Here is a 17950-nt window from a genome sequence, read left to right as displayed (position 1 = left end):
TGTATTTTCTAACTTATCTGAAAGCTTGGGAACAGGTTTGCCATACGGCCGTTTGTCATACAGCTGTTTCTAACATGCATTTCAACAGATTAAAGTAGCTATACAGTGATGATCCCTTCAAAATACAAAGTGTATCATGGGCCAAATAATCTTGTTTACAGATTTTAAAGGGAAAACAAATTATAAAGCAGGTTTTGCAATATCATTGTCCTTTATTTTGTTATTTAAAATAACACCAAGCATTTCTGTAAGTCTCTTGCCCTAGGCTGTCCCTTTCTCCCCTAGTTAACTTTGTAACAGAGAACATCATCTGTGGGCAGGATGCTGTGTTTACCAGGAGCAGCCTGCTGGTTTCCACACACGGATCCATTGGGCAAGCTCAGCAAATGATCATTTCTTATAATTTTACGCGGCCCAGCATTCTTAGCCAATCCCATATTATACAGAGGCCAAGTAGGTATTACAGCTGGACTCTTTGGTATGGTTTTATTCTTTCCCATTGTAGTGCTCTGACCTTTAACAACAATCTGTACATAAACAGTTGTTGGAATTTTAGTGAGAATAGGACTGATTCACTGTGATCAAAAGATTCTTAAATTTCATTGGTAATGGTACCTCATCAATTCTGTCAAGCACAGGAAAAGCATGTGCTGCAAATACTCTGTGTGTGGACTGTCCCGTTGCTGAATCCTGCTGGGCTACCAGAAGCCTTTAAGTGAATTACAAACATGAACCAGTTATTTTATTTCTTAAGAAATCTCTTCAGTTTGCAAAGAACTGCAAAGCAGTTTGTGGATTCTCTCTGAAGGTTGGTATTCTCTTTGGTCTACATTCTGGCCTTGGTGAATGTCCTGGTTTCGGCTGGGATAGAGTTAATATTCTTTCTAGTAGCTGGTATAGGGTTATGTTTTGGATTCAGTATGAGAAGAATGTTGATAACACACTGATGTTTTCAGTTGTTGCTAAGTAGTGTTTAGAGACGAAGTCAAGGATTTTTCAGTTTCTCATGCCCAGCCAGCAAGAAGGCTGGAGGGGCACAAGAATTTGGGAGGGGGCACAGCCAGGACAACTGACCCAAATTGGCCAAAGGGGTATTCCATACCATGTGACATCATGCCCAGTATATAAACTGGGGGGAGTTGGCCTGGGCAGGGATTGCTGCTTGGGAACTAACTGGGCATCAGTTGGCGAGTGGTGAGCATTTGCGTTGTGCATCACTTCGTTTGTACATTCCAATCCTTTTATTATCATTGTAATGTTATTATTGTTATTGTTATCATTATTATTTTATTCCTTTCGGTTCTATTAAACTGTTCTTATCTCAACCCACCAGTTTTACCTTTTTTTTTTTTTTTCAATTCTCTCCCCCTTCCCACTGGGTGGGGGGTAAGTGAGCAAGCAGCTGCGTGGTGCTTAGTTGCTGGCTGGGGTTAAGCCACAACATTGAGTAATCTGGTTTTGAGACTAGCTCTCAGTGATGTTTCAGCAAGGGGAAATTGACTGCCTTAAAGAGAAGAAAATTTTTTGGAAGTTACTAAAATAGTATTGTGTCCAAGAACCCGTAGTGTTTCTGTTGGCATTAGCTTCTCAGAAAGGAACTGTAAAATGATGGTCTTCATGCAAAAGTTTTCAAGCACCAATAGTTTTCAAGTTTTCCCATCTTTCATTTACACTTTTGTTTAATGCATCCTCTCATACTTGCTCTGTTCCCCATGCAAGCACAGTCCACTGCATTGCAGTGGGAGGGAAAGTTCGGAAGAAGAGATGCATTGCTTAGTCAGGTGGCTTGGCAGTGAAAATTTCAAGTCCACAGCTCTGGTGAGGAATAGCAGCAGATATGCCAGAACCGTCTATCAGATCCTTTGGGCTTTGTGAAGTTTCTGGGCATTGAATCATAGTTACTTGGTTTGCCAGAGATATTGTGCTGACAGACCATCTAGCAAAATCATTCTTTTTTGTCTTCAGATACCTCTTATTCTAGTCCATTTTTAGAAGATATGTGACCAAATGCTCAGCTGTATTTTGGGAATTGTAAAAAGATTTATTGACTCTGATGTCTGTGCTGAAAATAATTTCTGAAAATGAAGGAGCATGTTTTATTTTTGCCAAAAATAATTTCTGAAAAGGAAAGAGCATGTTTTAATTTTGCCCGTCAGATTGGAAGTCAACATGTCTATCTCTAGTGTTATGAGGCAGTTGGGATTTAAAAGTGGTGACTTTAATGAAGACAGAAGAGATCTTCCCGTAGTATTAACATCTCATTGGAAGTCTGCTATCTTCTGCCTGATATCACCCAATTGGTGGGAAAGACTTCAAATCATGGATGTTTGTGGATAGAGCTTGCAAATCTACCACTTTTCAACCAAAGTTGTATTATGTGATTCGGGATTGGGCTGTCTTGGGCCATGCAATTTTTTAGTAAGAAAAAATATTAACTGTTGTAAACTTCCAAGCTGATTCTAATGCCTTGCATATGATAATGCCTGTACATCCCTCATGGCAGTTTTGGCATTTACTACACACAAGAGATTTTTTCAAATCAAGGGAGTCCAGTCATCAGCACTGTTTATTTTTCTCCCTTTTGTTTGATGCTTATAATTGTAATCAACATGCTAGGGAGACTTCCAATATGCTTATGTCCTTTACCTCAGTGGCAATATTTTTGTGTTCAGGTGAAGCTTCTCTAGCATTGGTGCCTGTTGTCACCTTTTGCATTCTTTTGCTGGTGTTTGGGCTGGTGCTTAGCCTCTGTAGATGCTGAATATTTTTAACTTTTACTTGATAACAGCAAAAAATAAAATTAGGAAAGCATAATGGATGTAACATTAAAAAATGATTGCTTGCCAGATGGAGAAAGGCCATCAAGTTTGTTATCAAGTGTTGCTCTGTGTGACCAGAACACTGTTTTCACTCAAGCAGTGAGGAGACCACTCACTGTAGTTACTCAAGGCATGCTCAAATCAGGAAACAGCAATGTACATGCTGCCATGGACATCCATAAGCATTTTAAAGTGACAGAATGAAAAGCAAACTGAATTGAAAAGGGCCATGTAATTTATATCCCTTGAACATGCTTATTTGCTCAAGTTTGTAATAGCAGCTTTCCAAGCTCTGGAATTCTTCATCAAATTTCTAAACTTACAGTTTATCTGTAACAGAATCCTATGCTTGATCCACTGAGACTGTGTCTCAGCAAAAACATTAATTACATCACAGTCATTAAATAGGGAAACAGCAACCCTAATAGAGTCTGAAACTTGTATATTTAGTGTTCTAATTTCTCGGATTCACTAACAGCCATTTTCCTAATGTATCAAGGAAGTTTTAGTTCACTGTTGACAATGCTAGAACTGTGATGAAGTACAAACGCCATTAAGTTCCTATTTCATGTTCAACGTACTTTTCTTCCAGTTCTTCCCAATTACATATTTATTACCTATTTTTAAACTGAATTTCAGTATGTGAATATTGGAGGTGCTTATATTACTCTCTGCTGAGTTAGGAAATTTTCCTGAAAGCCTGTATGTTAATATGAGTGGAGAGAACTGATTGGAAAGGATATGACAGAATTGTTCTAGAGTGAAAACCAAATCTTTTGCAAAAACAAATTCATTTTACCAACATTTTCAAATGAAAACTAGAAAAAAAAATTATGAAAATGGTAGGAAATGTTTTCACTTTTAGTTATGAAGCATTTTTCATGTCCTAGCTTTTAGCATGCAAATAACAATAGTATTAGTATGTAAGTAACAATAAAATGTCTTTAATTTACTTGATACAAGTTTTTAAACTATACTTTTCTGTATTAAAAAATTAAAAAATTTAGATTGTCATTTTGAAATCCTGAGCTACAAAGCTACAAACCTGATGATGAAGGGTCTAATGAGTCTGAACTTCTTGTAGAAATACTGTTACTGAGAGTTATGCTGTCAACTCAGTTATTTTCATTATTATAGAGGTACCCAAAATATTGGGCTGACAGGTCATTTTCAACTTAGTTACTCTTTGTTTTATGCACCTAAATAGCAAATTTATACCTACTGAGACTGTGTATACATTACAAATATAAAGCAAAGAATGCTTGCAAGTCTTCTTCAGAATGGTTCTAAAATAAAACTTAAAATATAATAATAGTATCTGTTGAACTTCAGCAGAACTCTTGGTTTTCCTACATTTGGGCATGTATAGATATCTTTTCCCAATTCTCTTGCTTTTTTTTGTTGGATAGGTAAGATTTTTTCTTATTTCTACTTCATTGTAGTCTTCTAGTGATAGGCAAAATATTAACAGACAAATGAATTTTTTTGTATTTCAAGAGGAAACTTCTGTTCAGTTTTCTTCTAGGAATCTAGCAGATGGGCAAATCCACCAATTTGTAGTGTAAAGTTTGGGGCCCAAGTCAGAGTTTATGTTGCTAAGGATGTACAAAGCTCAAAGCAGCCATTTCTGTTTGCTCTTAAGGCTTCTCACCCTTTTCTCTCCCAGTTTTACTGATGGAGGGGGTATAACGAGCCTTTCTATAGTCTTGCTGCCTTCATAGAAGAGCAGGCAGCAGTTTTCTGAGCGGCTGCAGAGCTGTCAAGCGATCATTTTTCTTGCTTGTGCTCAGGGCTTCACCGTTCCGGAAGGAAGTACACAGTGATGTCACTGTGTGAACCTGCTCGACACACTAAAGCTGGTAGGCTAAATTTTAGACTTTAAAGGGCTTTATTAAAAAATGCCAGTATTTGGGGCATCTGGTCTGCAGAGAATTTCCTCTACTGACTCCAACTTGATCTTTCCTCTTTGCTTTTATCTTCTGTCAGGTCCTGATGAAATAAAATATGGCATCACACACATGCAGTAGGTCCGAGTGGCAGATAAGTTAACATAATTCCTTTCAGCCCCGTTTGGGTTGACGTTTAGGCACCAAACATGCACCTGCATGTTAGTCTTTTGTCTCTTGCTGGCACAGCACCAGATTCTTCTTGCTGCCAGGAATGGCGGCAGCTGCTGCTGCCCACAGCAGCTTCTAGCTAGAGCAGCATAAGCCTCTTCCATGCTGGGCAGGAAAGAGGAGAGGGTAAGATCTCCTAGGTTACCTCTTTTTACTTTAAGGAAAAGACTTCATATTTATCCTTCTTTTCTTAACATGTTGCAGTCTCAAACATCTTTGTTGCTGATATGTTCTGTACATGGTTGGAATTTTAGTGAATCTCAAAAGTCAGAGTTAGCCTGTCCTGAGCCCTGCTTGCCTGCCTGTCTCCCAGCCTTCATCAGTTTCTAGCTTCATATCAATAAACTTCTCTGAAGTCTGGAGTCCTGTTTGAGATGAGTGTAAGGCAATATCTCTGGCATCACTCATATGTTATTGGGCTGAGAACTTGTTCCTGCAATGCTTGTCCAGAGATGGAGCTCTAAGCCACATTCTCGATGTCAGATGACGTTTTGCCTGTCAAATATGATCCTAAAGACAGCATAAAAACTTTTAGAAGAATTGCAGGTTTTCTGTATTAAGAACTGCTTGATAGAGCCTTTGCCACAAAAAGCGCCCTAGAGGTTTCTCCAGAGTAAAGGGAAAATCAGAGATTTTTCTCCCCAGAGGCAGCGAGGGCTATGTCTTTTGAAGTGGAAATGCCAAAGCACAAGTACAAACTAGATGCTTAGGGATAATAAGACTACTGTGCACCCAGTGAGCTATTCAATTGGTTATTTACATGTGCAGTACCCTCCTAATAGCCATTCTGCTTCATCTCCTTGTTGTGTGTATGCAGGGACAGTAGCTCTGCAGGCAAAGTAAGCATGCAATCACTCATGAAGCTTTATAAATGAGCCCTTCTATAACACTGACTGACAGGGCAGTATTATTTTTCTGATAGCTGCTGATGTCATGGAGTGGCAGTTGTTCACTGTTCTGTTATTTAATGTTATAATTGAATAAAATATCTGCCTGTTTTGTGGCTCCAACAAGAAGAGGTGTTTATCCATGGAAAAATCATGAATTACTGGAGGGGTTGTTTAATAATGAAATAAGATTTACAGCCTGGCTAATGCCGATTCCACTGTCTATGTGCCTGTGTATATGAAATTTACAGTACTCTTGTTGACAATGCTAAGGATTAGTTTTTTAGTTTGCTTTGTTCCTTTTTAATTCCATAAATGCATGCAGTGAGTAATCATATAGAGCAGCTCCAGACCTATTCCTCCACCACTGAAAATAGCAGTGAGGGATTCATTGATTGGCATTGCACTGAAACTGATGGACATTCCAGGTTCAAATTTCAATGCAGTGAGTTCCATAGCTGAATTCACAGAAGCCAACCACATCAGGAAAGCTACACATATCAAAAGGAGAAAAAAAATTGTTAAAGTTAGTGAGGTTAGCTGAAGAGGACAATTAAAACATATTCTTGTAATGGAGCAAATACAGTCTCACTGCGAATGAAGGAACAAAAATAGTGCCAGTAACCTTTTGGAGAAGCAGAGAAGGGTGCTTGAGGTTTACACAGGTTCAAAGAGAGACTGGATATTTGCATGGAAAAGAAATCTGTTGAGCATCAGTATGTTACTAGAAACCACATCCAGCTCAGAAAGACCATGAGTTGAAAATTATTAAGGGCTTAGCAATCCCCCAAGGAGGAAGAATTGTATATGCTTGCCTTATTCTCTTCTCTAAACATCTCCTAATAGCCACCACTGGAGATAGGATATTGGACTAAATGGATTTTTGTCTGACCAACTATGGCCATTCTTATGCTTTATGAAACAGGGAATAATAGAGGGTCTGAAATTATCTTTGTACCCCAATTAATTCAACCTCTATTCTTTGTCATAATATGAAAGGGAATGGAGAAGATGAATAGATATAGTTGATTTTGACTAGCTTTTGTTATGTATTGAACTTGTGCTTGAAACATGACTTGTGATGTAAATGAAGCATAACCAAATACATAACTGTGACAAACTGGTATTAAACGGTCCTTGTGAAAAATGGTGGGAGTGAAATGTGACCTCACCTTTTTATCAGTTCATTTAGAAAAATCTCTATAATTATTTCATACTACAGAAGTTTCTGTGAGTCAGCACTCTATACCACCTTTCATCTGATTTATGGTGTTCCTCTCCCAAAACTGCCTGCTGTCAGTTGCCACCAGTAGAGCGTTTTTTTCAATAGTTCCTGTTAGGAAGATTTGCGAGCGTGCCTTGGGTTTGTGGAATTACAGAAGGAATGTAACTAACAGTTTTAAATATTTGCTTATGTAGCATGTTATTTTCATTAAAGTGGTATTTTAACATAGGAAAAATAAAACATGTGCAATATTGAAGCCAAAGGTTAAAGAGAACAGCACAGTAACTCAAAACTGTCTGGAGTCTGTCACTCTTTGGTCTGCAATACTGTCTCTTGCAAGTGATCCTGTTCAAATGAATCAGATTGCTAAGGGTGTAAGGTGGTGTTTAGCAAGACCTGGGCTGGTGGTATCCAGCCCAAAGAGATTAAAGCAACCTTCATCATACAGGACTTTGGTAGACAATCTTTAAGAGTGGGTTTTGTGACAGCCTGCGCTTGCACAGCCAGCAGCTTCAGTCTCACTCATCCCACTCAGCTCATTCATATCCAATCTCCTCCTTTTAGAAAGAACAGTTACTCACCTTACAGTAACTGCTGCTCTCAGAGATGTTCTGTAGGCAGGCAACCCACCAAAAATATCCATTTAACCTGTGTGCATGCTACCTTGGGATCTGCAGGCATCGGTGTCTGTTTGGGCTGCAGACGTGTTCCTCTCCTATCTCCACTTCTTAGAGCAGAATGAAAAAAGTGGCCCCAACAATTGCCTTGTTCATTTGGTGTGATTAATCAGACTCATTATCACCAGGAATGGTTTTGGCTTGTGGTACACCCTCATGTAGTCAGAATGTCTCAGAAGAGCCAAAGGTGCTCTAAGGTTAATTGCCTTTCCCTCGTTTTTTGTCTAGTTCCTAAGTAGGCTGTCTGCCTTGCTTCATGGCAAAAAAGGGAGCTGTGTTAGAGCTGCTTTGGTATCATGGGGGTCTTGCTTCATTCTTGGTGTTAATGAGAGGGTTCCTTAGCTCCCTGACCCATCACCACATCTGTCCTTTCAGCAGATCTGAGCTTCCATGTGGTTGTATGGTTGTAGGACTGTGCCACACTACTGCTGTTAGAGCTGAAGGCCAAGACTATGTATTACTGACTAGTAAAATATGCAGTAAGTTTCAGGTAGCTGAAATCTCAGCTGTATAAACTATTTAAGTATATTCTAAATATTAATTGAATTCTAGCCTGAGAATTAATTTGAGAGAGGGAGAGGATATATTCAGAGATCTGTCTCTATGTAGAATGTCTTGTTGACTCCTTCCTGCCTTACCTGCAAGGAATATGAAAAGTCTGGGTGATTTATAGTACGAAATTGATCACTAAGAGTAATGCAAGAGATCCTTTAAAACATCTGGAGATTTTTCTCTCAAGGAGACAAGTGGGAGTTTATATATATACACCTTGGTTTGAGATTCACAGTACTTCAGTGACACTTATATCAGAGTTCAGATTTCTGCTGTCAGAAAACTGGTGTTTGAGGAACAAGTCATTCCAGCCAGACTTTGTGCACGCTGCAACTTGCTTTGGTTTAAGAAAGCACTCTTACTGAGAATGGTGTTGAGCATTTGACATACCTGGTCTGAAGACAGTTCTCTCTGGGTGGAAGAACTGTATTTTAACCTGTAACAGAAGAATCTCTAATTCTAGCAATATATGTTGTTTGCCCATTCATAAATCTAGACAGTTTGGTAGGAGAATGTAATCTTATAAATTAAGACCGGGTTTCCTGCTCTAAATCTGAGTGCCCTTAAACTGTCAACTGTCATGGAAATCACCTTGCAGAATCCAAGGCATTAAATACAGAGAAACTGAGTTTTGGCGGAAGTTCAGGCAATGATAAAGCGAATGTCTGTGGCAGATAATTGAAGTGAAGGATGCAACAGTTCTGAGAATCAATACTCATATTCGGAGCATCTGTTTTCTTGGACTTTGCATTGTCTTTTCTTCCACCATTTCCAAGTTTCCTTCAAAAGCCGGGGGAGAAGATAACACAGTGGTGACTGCAATGAGCCTGGAAAGTTCTCAGGCAGGAGCCTGGACTTCTCAAGTGTGCAGAAATGGAGCTGGTGTCACTTTGTGTCTAGTTGGCCTCAAGGTGATCTGGAAGGATGAGCTGGAAGCTCTAATGCAATGTGATGAATAATAAGAAACTAATTGGAAGTAAGAAAATTACTGCAGTTCTTGTTTTGAGAATTACCCCTAACAGGGAGAGTACTTGGACTGAAGGTGCCCAAAGGGTGTTGGTCAGAGCAGAGGATCAGCGTGGAGCTCTCTGCAAAGGCAGGAGAAGGAGGTCTTGGCATCAGGAGGTTTAAGAAATATCAGTCCATGAGTGAGAAGTCCATGCCTAAGCCTGGACAGTACTCCTTGCTTTAGCAAGAAGGCTGCTGCCCATTCCAAAGGTACCTTCCCTCTGCTCTTGGAGTCTTTCTCTGAGGGGTGACGCTCTTTAATCCCTGGAGAAGGATTTCTGCATAGGCGAGGCACCCGCTGGCTGTTTTTGAGAAGTGAAACACATACATGTTTTGCAGTCAGACTCGCCCTTTTCAGGCTTACGCAATAAAACTGGTTGTAGATGTGCTTCCAGTCTTCCAGTGTGCTGGGGTAAGGGTTTGAAAACTGCACTGTTCCTAAAGACGTGTCCTGTCCCAAGTAAGCAGCAGCATTTGATGAGGCCATCATGCACTGTCACGGCTGATGCCTGTGGATAGTGGCAGCCCTGGGAGGTGATGAAGACGTGAACTCATCCCACAGCCTCTTTCGTGACTGCCCCGACACCCAACACGGGGCAGGGGAGCCCTCTGCTCCCTCCTTTCTCAGCTCCCAGCGCCTGTGGTGTGCTTCCCTGGAGGTCTTCCCTCAAAACCTGCCCTGCGGTGGCGGTTCAGGCAAGAGGCATGTTTTGAAAACAGCTGTCCTTGCATCAGTGGGGCAGTTGCTACCAAGTACCCAGATGTAGGCTGACCACAGTGGAGTTTCATTTTGCCCCTTGTCAGCCAGCTTGTGGGAAGGGAGCCTGGAGCGTCTGCTGACCGGCGGCGCTGCCAAAGCGAGCCCAGGGAGGGCCACTGAGGTTTGCTCGGCCTCCTGCAGGAGGGCAGCCCTGCAGCGTGTCAACGGCTGCTGCCCCGCGTGTGCTGCCGGGCCCGAGTGGCAAGTCCAGGGGCCAGGGGCAAGGGGCAGGGGCCGGGCTGGGCCCAGGCAGCCCCCAACTGCCACCCGCGCCATGTCAGCGGGTTCCAGGGCCGCCACCACGTCCCCCAGCTGCGCTCCTGCAGCCTCTCCGCTGCCGCAGGGATGGGCCCCCGGCCTCTCCCCCTCAGTGCCTGCCGTTAGTGGTGTCCCTCTCCCGAACGAGGAGCTGTTGGCAAGCCACCCTGGAGACGCGCTCGCCGGTGGCCGTAGCTGGGCAAAGCCTCGGCTTCCCTGGGCCTGCGCAGAGCTCTCCCCAAGCGGCTACACCTCTGCCTCTGCAGGATGGAGGAAAAAAATATTTGGTAAGAGAACAGACTTTCAGCATTAGCAGTTTACTGTTGCTGAGGTGTTGTGATAAATAAAGGTGAGAAAACTGTACAAGCAAACTGCTGGTTGCTACCGAGGCCCTAGCTTAGGTGCAGCCCCCGCTCGCCAGCCACGCCGGGAGCAGTGAGGAGGTGAGATCTCACCTCCTGCCCCCCGGAGAGGCAGTCGCCACTGGGGAGGGTGGTCCGAGGGACAGGTCTCCTTGCCCCTCGGCAGCTGTGTGGCGGCCATGAGTGCTTGCAGGCCCTGCGGGCCCAGGAGCGGGGTAGCTCGGCCCAGCGTCCGCGAGCAGGGCTGGGAGCTGTTGGGCCCGTGGCTGCCCATATCCGATGGTGAATGTGCCTTTCCTCTCCTGGGCCAGACCCTCCTGCCTTTTTCCCAAAACCCAGTTATTCCTGATGTGCTCTGTGTTTCTGATACATGAGAAACTCTTGCTTTAGAGTAGCCTTATTCTTGGCAAAAAAAGACCAGCTGCCCAGGGATGAGAAATGTACTAAACCTTGTAATTTAGTTACCTTGGTAACATCTGTAAGGAACTACTAGCACTAAACCACTATTTTTTTTCTTGATCTATTTTATGGCAATACATATTTATATTTACTTGGCAAAAGCGTGATTTACAGGCATTGTAGCCGTTCTCCTGTACGTTATCCTGACAAACAATGGTTCCCATTTCTAACAAGCAAGGTTAAATGACTGTGAAAGCAGGTATTTGACTTTAGAGTAGAAACTGAGATTTACCATCAAGTAACTAAGCTTTAGCTAAGAAAAGCCAAAGTCATGTAAATACTGTATAATTGTTTCAAAGTATTATAATGCTTGATCACATTTACTCAGCATAGGAATTTTTTCAATGGTTATGTTTTAGAACAAATATAGAAAAAGCTGGGTTTTTCTTTTTTTCTTTTGCATTGTAACATTCTCACACATGTGTAAGTTTTAGTTGTCAACCATTCATCATACAAGGAAAAAAACCCACCAAAGAAATAAAAGCATTATTGCTTATGATTACAAGCCAAAACTAACAGCCTTGCTTTGGACTTTGTTGTTCCTAGATCCGGCTCTATGCACAGCTCTCGTCCCACTCCATCATTCCCATTTAGCCATCTATGTCCTGGTAGTGGCTCCTCTGCACTGTATCACCCGGGGCACTCGGGTCCCGGCATGCAGAAGTTCCCTAAGGATCAAACCTGTGAGCTGCAGAGTAGGCAGTGCCCCCAGCTTTTAGGTGGCTCTTTGCATCCTCTGGCTACTCACTTGTTTCTCTCTCTGCTGCCAACAGCAGGGAATTTTCTGAGCCCTTCAAAGGGAGGAGCATCCCTCACTCGGTGACCAATTCAGTAATTGATTTAATTAATTTGAAACTAACTGTCACTTGTTAAACTGATAATCAAGAAGCCAATTATCTGTTAACAGTCCTAAATATGAATCAGCGGTAACCAAAGTGTTTCTGTCTTAAATAAAGAAATCTGGATTTCTTTCTGATATCTCAGAGCTTTTAAGATGAGTTGTAAATATGGCTATTTTCTTAAAAAAAAATAAAGACTTTATATTAGAATGCCATTTTCTAGTTCAGAATAATAAAATTGCATATTTATTTATTTCTGAAACTGCATTTAGAATTTTAACCTTTTTAATATGTTATCCCCTGTAAGACATAAGTCTCAGGGCATGATAGAAAGTTTATTAAGGATAAATCCTGCTCACCTTACTCATTTATGTAGCTGAAATCCTCAAGCAGCCTCAGGTTTTTAAATCAGAACTCTTCCATTGCTCTGTTGCAAGTTGGTTGGTGTACACATTTAAAAGTCTTATTGTAGGAACGTTATGTCTTTTATTGTATATACATTTGTATTTATAAAAGGTAATGTAAAAGTGGTACATACCAAAACATACCTTTATTTTTTATTGCAGCCATTAATTATAAAGCATTTTATAAAACCAAAAAATGTTCCTTAAATAAAAGCATTTAAATTATTCTTTTTATTATGTATTTTCATGAAACTTTTTTTGTTACAGGTTTACAAATCAAAGCAATTTAAAGAAAATATGTTCAGAATGTGTGCCCAGTCCTGTATACTTTCTGACATAAAAGTGTTGGATGAGTACAGCAAGCAAACCACTGATGTATGATGGCTTGTCTATGGCTCTCCAAGTACTTAACTGAATTAAATCATTACCCATTTATACAATATTTCCTTCACTTTTTATATTCTGATCTGAGGGTGGTGAATAGTTGTTTTTTACTGTATTAATGATAGGGAGTCAACAATTTGATTAATCATGTAGTTTCAAACATGAGTATTTCTGAGCACATCCTTTAAAGAATGTGTCCTGATGTTTTTATTGAATTCCACGTGTCCATAAATGTGTTTGTTTCTTTTCCATGGAAGTTGTTTAGAAGGGCCTGAAAGCAGATGGTGTATTAAGGTACTGATATGTTAAGGTCTATCTCATCCTGTATCTCCAGTTTCAATCTGTACACATTCCTGGCTGCTAACCCCCAAGTTTTGTTTCCAGCTTCACTGTCTGCAGTAAGCATAGGCTTGTAGAACCCTGGGCAGGTATTTGCACCATTAGCAAAACTGTGTAAGTCAGTCACCAAAAAAGAGGTGCTTTAGAGCAAAAGAAGTAAGCAAATTGAGGGTCAAATTCTGCTGCCATTTAATCCATGGAAGGATGAATTGTTTTACTAGATAGCCTGTTGGCCAAAAGATTGTTTAGTAGTAAAGAAGGGCTGAGTAGTAGCACAGGTGGCAAATTCCAGTGGTGACAAACACGGGATACACAAACCCATAAGCATGTGAAAACACATATTAATCATACATTTCAGCTGTAAAATCTTAGGGGTAACAGCAACACATCCAGAGTTTTCAGATGTAACTTTCAGGCTGATAATTTAGTCCTTTATTGAGCAATATTTTTAAATATATTGTGACACACAATGAACAAGCAAAGTGAACAAGCCCCTGAACAAAATGAAGAGATGATCTTTGTTTCCGGAGTTAACTTTTCCAGTTAATCTTTACGGCCAGCAGTGGTTACATCAGATGTATTTACATTGTATCTGTGCAAGAGGATGTTTACGGATATGACATATGCTGCTCTGCACCCTTAAAACCTGAGGACTAGATTCTCTCACTACGATGTGCGCCTCTGTTGATTTCAGAAATATGCAATACTGCAGTAATGAGCATGGTATAAGAATCTAAATAGATCCATAGACATATGGACAGACAGATGGATTAAGGCAGACTTTGTCACTTTGTCCCTAAAATCTTTTGTGATACTTATCTCTTGTGTACACAGTGACACTAAGGTGTCAGCCCAGATAATTTCCCTTAACTTAGTAATATTTTATGGATTTACATAAAGTTTTTACTTGAAAACGTGGAGGAGTGTGTATGCACATTTTGCAGAAATGTACTGGTACTAGTAATATAAACCATTTTCATTCTATTTTGAAAAACATTGTGAAGGTATAAATTATGTTTGAACTGGACAGAGATGATGATGTGGCATGTGACTGAAAATATATATTTTTTAATAGATGATTCAGCCGCAGAGAGTTTTAATGGCAATGAGACCGTGGGACACAGTTCCAATGCTTCAGGGGGAACACACTGCAGGGAGATGGCAGAAACCAACAGTAATGGCAAAACAAATCTGGAGCAGGATGAGCAGCCTCTGAACCTGAGTGACAGTCCCCTCTCTGCTCAGCTGACTTCAGAATACAGACTAGATGATCACAGCAGTAATGGAAAGAACAAATACAAGACTCTCCTAATTTCTGATCTCAAGATGGAACGGGAGGCAAGAGAAAATGGAAGCAAGGTAAGATGCTTCCACATGCTCCAGATATGAAGTGTGTAGCTTAGAAAAGGAAAAGCTTTGTGAGGCCAAACCAGAGGTTATTCCCAGCTAAGCACTTAATGCAATGTGTCTAATGTTTGTCACATCATTACTCAAATGCTATACATAGATTTGTATGCTCTGTTACACATATATGATGCATACGTACATTAAGTGTATGTGGATGTACATGGGTGAATACATATATATAGGCATAATATTGTGCTGACACACTGACAAAAAACAGTGCACTTCTCCACCAGGCATGAATTTTATCAGTCCATTTATTGAGAACTGTCTACATTATCCATTTGAAATATATATATATTAAACTATGTATATAATGTAATACATATATATATGTATATATAATGAGATACATATATCTATGTATATTTATAGATGACCATCTCATTACATGTATTACGTATCTGTAGAATGAATCCATGTGAATGTTAAGTGCGTATGCCCAAGCGAATTACTACATGTGAATTATCAACATCTGAAAGGAACTGATTTAGTTCCTTCCTGATTATTTGTGTTATGCAGGCACCTAACCTGAATTAAAACTGACAAGTTTGCTTTAAGAAGCTGTAATCCCTTGAGGGCTTTTCTCTGTAGTTTCCATTATGTGGGTACAGAGAAGCGAGGGCGGTTATATTGTAGATAAAGACAGATCCTATAGACTAGGTAGCTAGCTTTCTAGGAAGGTGTTTGTCATGAGGGCATACTGTAGGGAGGGTGAAGAAATGGCCTGTATCACAGAATTTACCTATTGACCTTATTGGTGACAAGTTCTTGTTTTTTATCTGATAACTCCCAACTGGATTAACACTTTTACTGCAGCAATAATAGGATGTCCGTACTAGATCCAAATACTATTAATGCTAGTTACTAGCTTTCAATAGCCCACTACAAAATAACCTGAAAATATATATATACTTTGAATGATCACATTTTTTGCAGGGCTTTGAAATAGGAGTGATACAGAAAATCACTTTTTCTAGGTATAGCCAGAAGGAGACTGTACATGACTGATGTCTAGAGAACATTTATTTATGCTAAAGTTTTAACTCCTGTCTTCATTGCTTGTGGAGTAAAAATAAAAACTTGGAATGTTTTTTTAACTCAAGTGTCTGGTTTTGGTGGGTAGAAGAAAGGCTGACCAAATGGGAGATTGTTAGTCTTTGTCTTTCTTGGCCTTCCAGTTTAGCAAATCATGTATCCCAAAACCTTCTCCATAAAATCTTTATGAAAACCTGTTTATCTGCATGGGATATTTTTGTTTCCACAAATTTTGATTTTAGTGATAATGTTCTGAATAGATCTAGTCTCAGAGTGCGTATACACTCCAGTGGTGGATTTACTCAGTACTTTGTTGCACAGTGAGTCCCAAATTGGCTCATATGAACAGTATCTTCATTTGCTTCAGGGCACATTGTTCCAGTGAACATTTTATAAGCCAGCCACCCAAATATTGATAGACACACAGGCTCTTTTGCCTGAGGTACATTGTTTCTGCCATTACTCTTGCAAATACACAAATAAGCTTGGTGAAGAAAGGGAGGAGTCTTAATGTGGAACTCCTTTATAGCCAAGACAAGAACATAGTCTAATGTCACATTTCTGGTTTTAATCAGTTCCAACTCAGATGCAAAAAAATGGTATCAAGAAGTGTTAAAAATCTGCTTGTAATGAATTGAGATGGCAATCAAAGCCATCTCATTCTTTGTTATTCTACAAATTTTAAGAGGCCTGAATCATCCCCCACATTGATATAGTCTTTCATCACTCACTGTCATCCTACCCACTCTATACTGCCAACAGTATGCAGATTTGTCTCCCCTCTTTGTCCTAGTGAAATTCATATTGATGTTTACAGTTCATTTAAGTATATGATTCATTAGGTATGCAGCAAAGATTATTAAATATGGAGTGAAGACTTCAGGAAGAACACACTCCTGGGATAAACAAAAATTTGTCAGAGATTTGTAAGCTGAGTGTACAGTAAAGGAATACTTTTGCAGCCCATTTTATATTTTACAGATGAATTCTACTCTTACTTTTTAAATTTAAAAAAAAGTTATAGAATATTTTTAGAAGGAACAAACCCAATGTATTAGAATAGAATGGGACTGTACAACATCTCAGTGTTTCATATGCGTACATATACATTCATATAAATCATTACTACTCTTTTACCTTGAGCAGTAACGTACAGGCTAAAGAGTCAGAGAATGTTTTACAAACCCTAGACCTGATCAAGAAGATCCTCTTGCCTCCTCCTGGTGAGTCAGATTACTGGGTCCCTCCAGAAGAGCGTTCTGGCCTTTACTGAGCTGATTAATCTTGAACAATGCAGAAGATCAAACTCCTAGTTGTGTGCAGTATTCGCTGGATGCACTTGGGCAAGGATATCACAAGGAATAGCCAGAACTCTAATTCTCTGCCAGGAAGGAAACAAAATAACGAACAAGTAAGGTTAACAGAATACTATAGTTTACCAGGAGCAACATCTCACATATCCTTTTTACCCAGAATACACCAAATACGTGCATTGTTTTTTGAAGTCATCTAGGAATTCTCCCAGTGCTCTCTCAGCATCTAACCTCCAGCCATTCACAATTATAGAGTTAGCAGACACAATTAGACCTGAATAATGGCATCACTGGTAGTGATGGGTAAGCAAATGTGTTTAGCGTAACCTGTAACCATTTCTTTCATGAGAAAAATAATCTGCAGTGTTCACCAAATATCAAATTGATATGCCACTTCTTATAATGTAGTATTCTTGCAGTATCTTTATGTGGCAAAGAACTAAGAAAAGTTATGTGAGAAGCTAGTGAAGAAAACATCTGGTTTCTAAATGAAGGGAAATATATTTTAATTATTGGATTAGCATTGCAGGAAGTAATACATTATGCTTCCTCCAGCTTCTACAATGGCCCATTCAGCCTGCAGAAGATGTTACTTGCTTGAGATGTCCAGGACTCTCTGAAACCCAGAGGCAAAGGGCTGGAGCTGGGAAGATCTGCTCTGAGTCTCCTTTTTAGATACTGCATCATATATGTTTTGTTAAGTTTGAAGCCATGTTTTCTCTGGTCAACTTGTATCCATTCTGACCTGTCACTAGGTTTAAAGATAACACATCAGACCTGAATCTAGCCACAAAAAGCCAAAACATTACTGATGTTTTAAGGGAGTTTGTTTTTTTCTGGAAGCAAGCACTTTTGTTAAACTATATTATAGGTATTTGCCTGTATAACACTGTTTACAACAATGATACTTCCTTTACATGTGTAGTGGTGAGCCCCACCATTTGATGATACAGTTCTGATTGATGATTTTGTACATGCTGCAGAAATATGAAGAAGCAGCTGAGATAAAAATGGTAGTTTTCCCATAATATTTTCTTTGTAAATATGACAGCTAATAGGCAAATGTTTTTTGAAAATGGTTACTTCTTTGTGGAAGTTCAATTTT

General features: G+C 39.9%; 1 protein-coding gene across 5 annotated transcripts in view; it reads left to right on the top strand.

Moving 5' to 3' along the window:
* NOL4 (nucleolar protein 4) overlaps positions 1-17950 on the top strand; it is a 195030-nt gene that overhangs the window by 99280 nt on the left and 77800 nt on the right. For all 5 annotated transcript variants that reach the window (XM_075023231.1, XM_075023230.1, XM_075023228.1 and 2 more), the window contains one exon: positions 14166-14449. In XM_075023231.1, coding sequence (XP_074879332.1) covers positions 14166-14449 — 284 coding nt within the window. The remainder of the gene's footprint in view (positions 1-14165; positions 14450-17950) is intronic.

The sequence above is a fragment of the Buteo buteo genome, chromosome 3, assembly GCF_964188355.1.
Source record: "Buteo buteo chromosome 3, bButBut1.hap1.1, whole genome shotgun sequence".
In the NCBI taxonomy this organism is placed as follows: domain Eukaryota; kingdom Metazoa; phylum Chordata; class Aves; order Accipitriformes; family Accipitridae; genus Buteo; species Buteo buteo.
The sequence above is the reverse complement of the archived record's forward strand: the minus strand, read 5'-3'. Positions and strand labels throughout refer to the sequence as shown.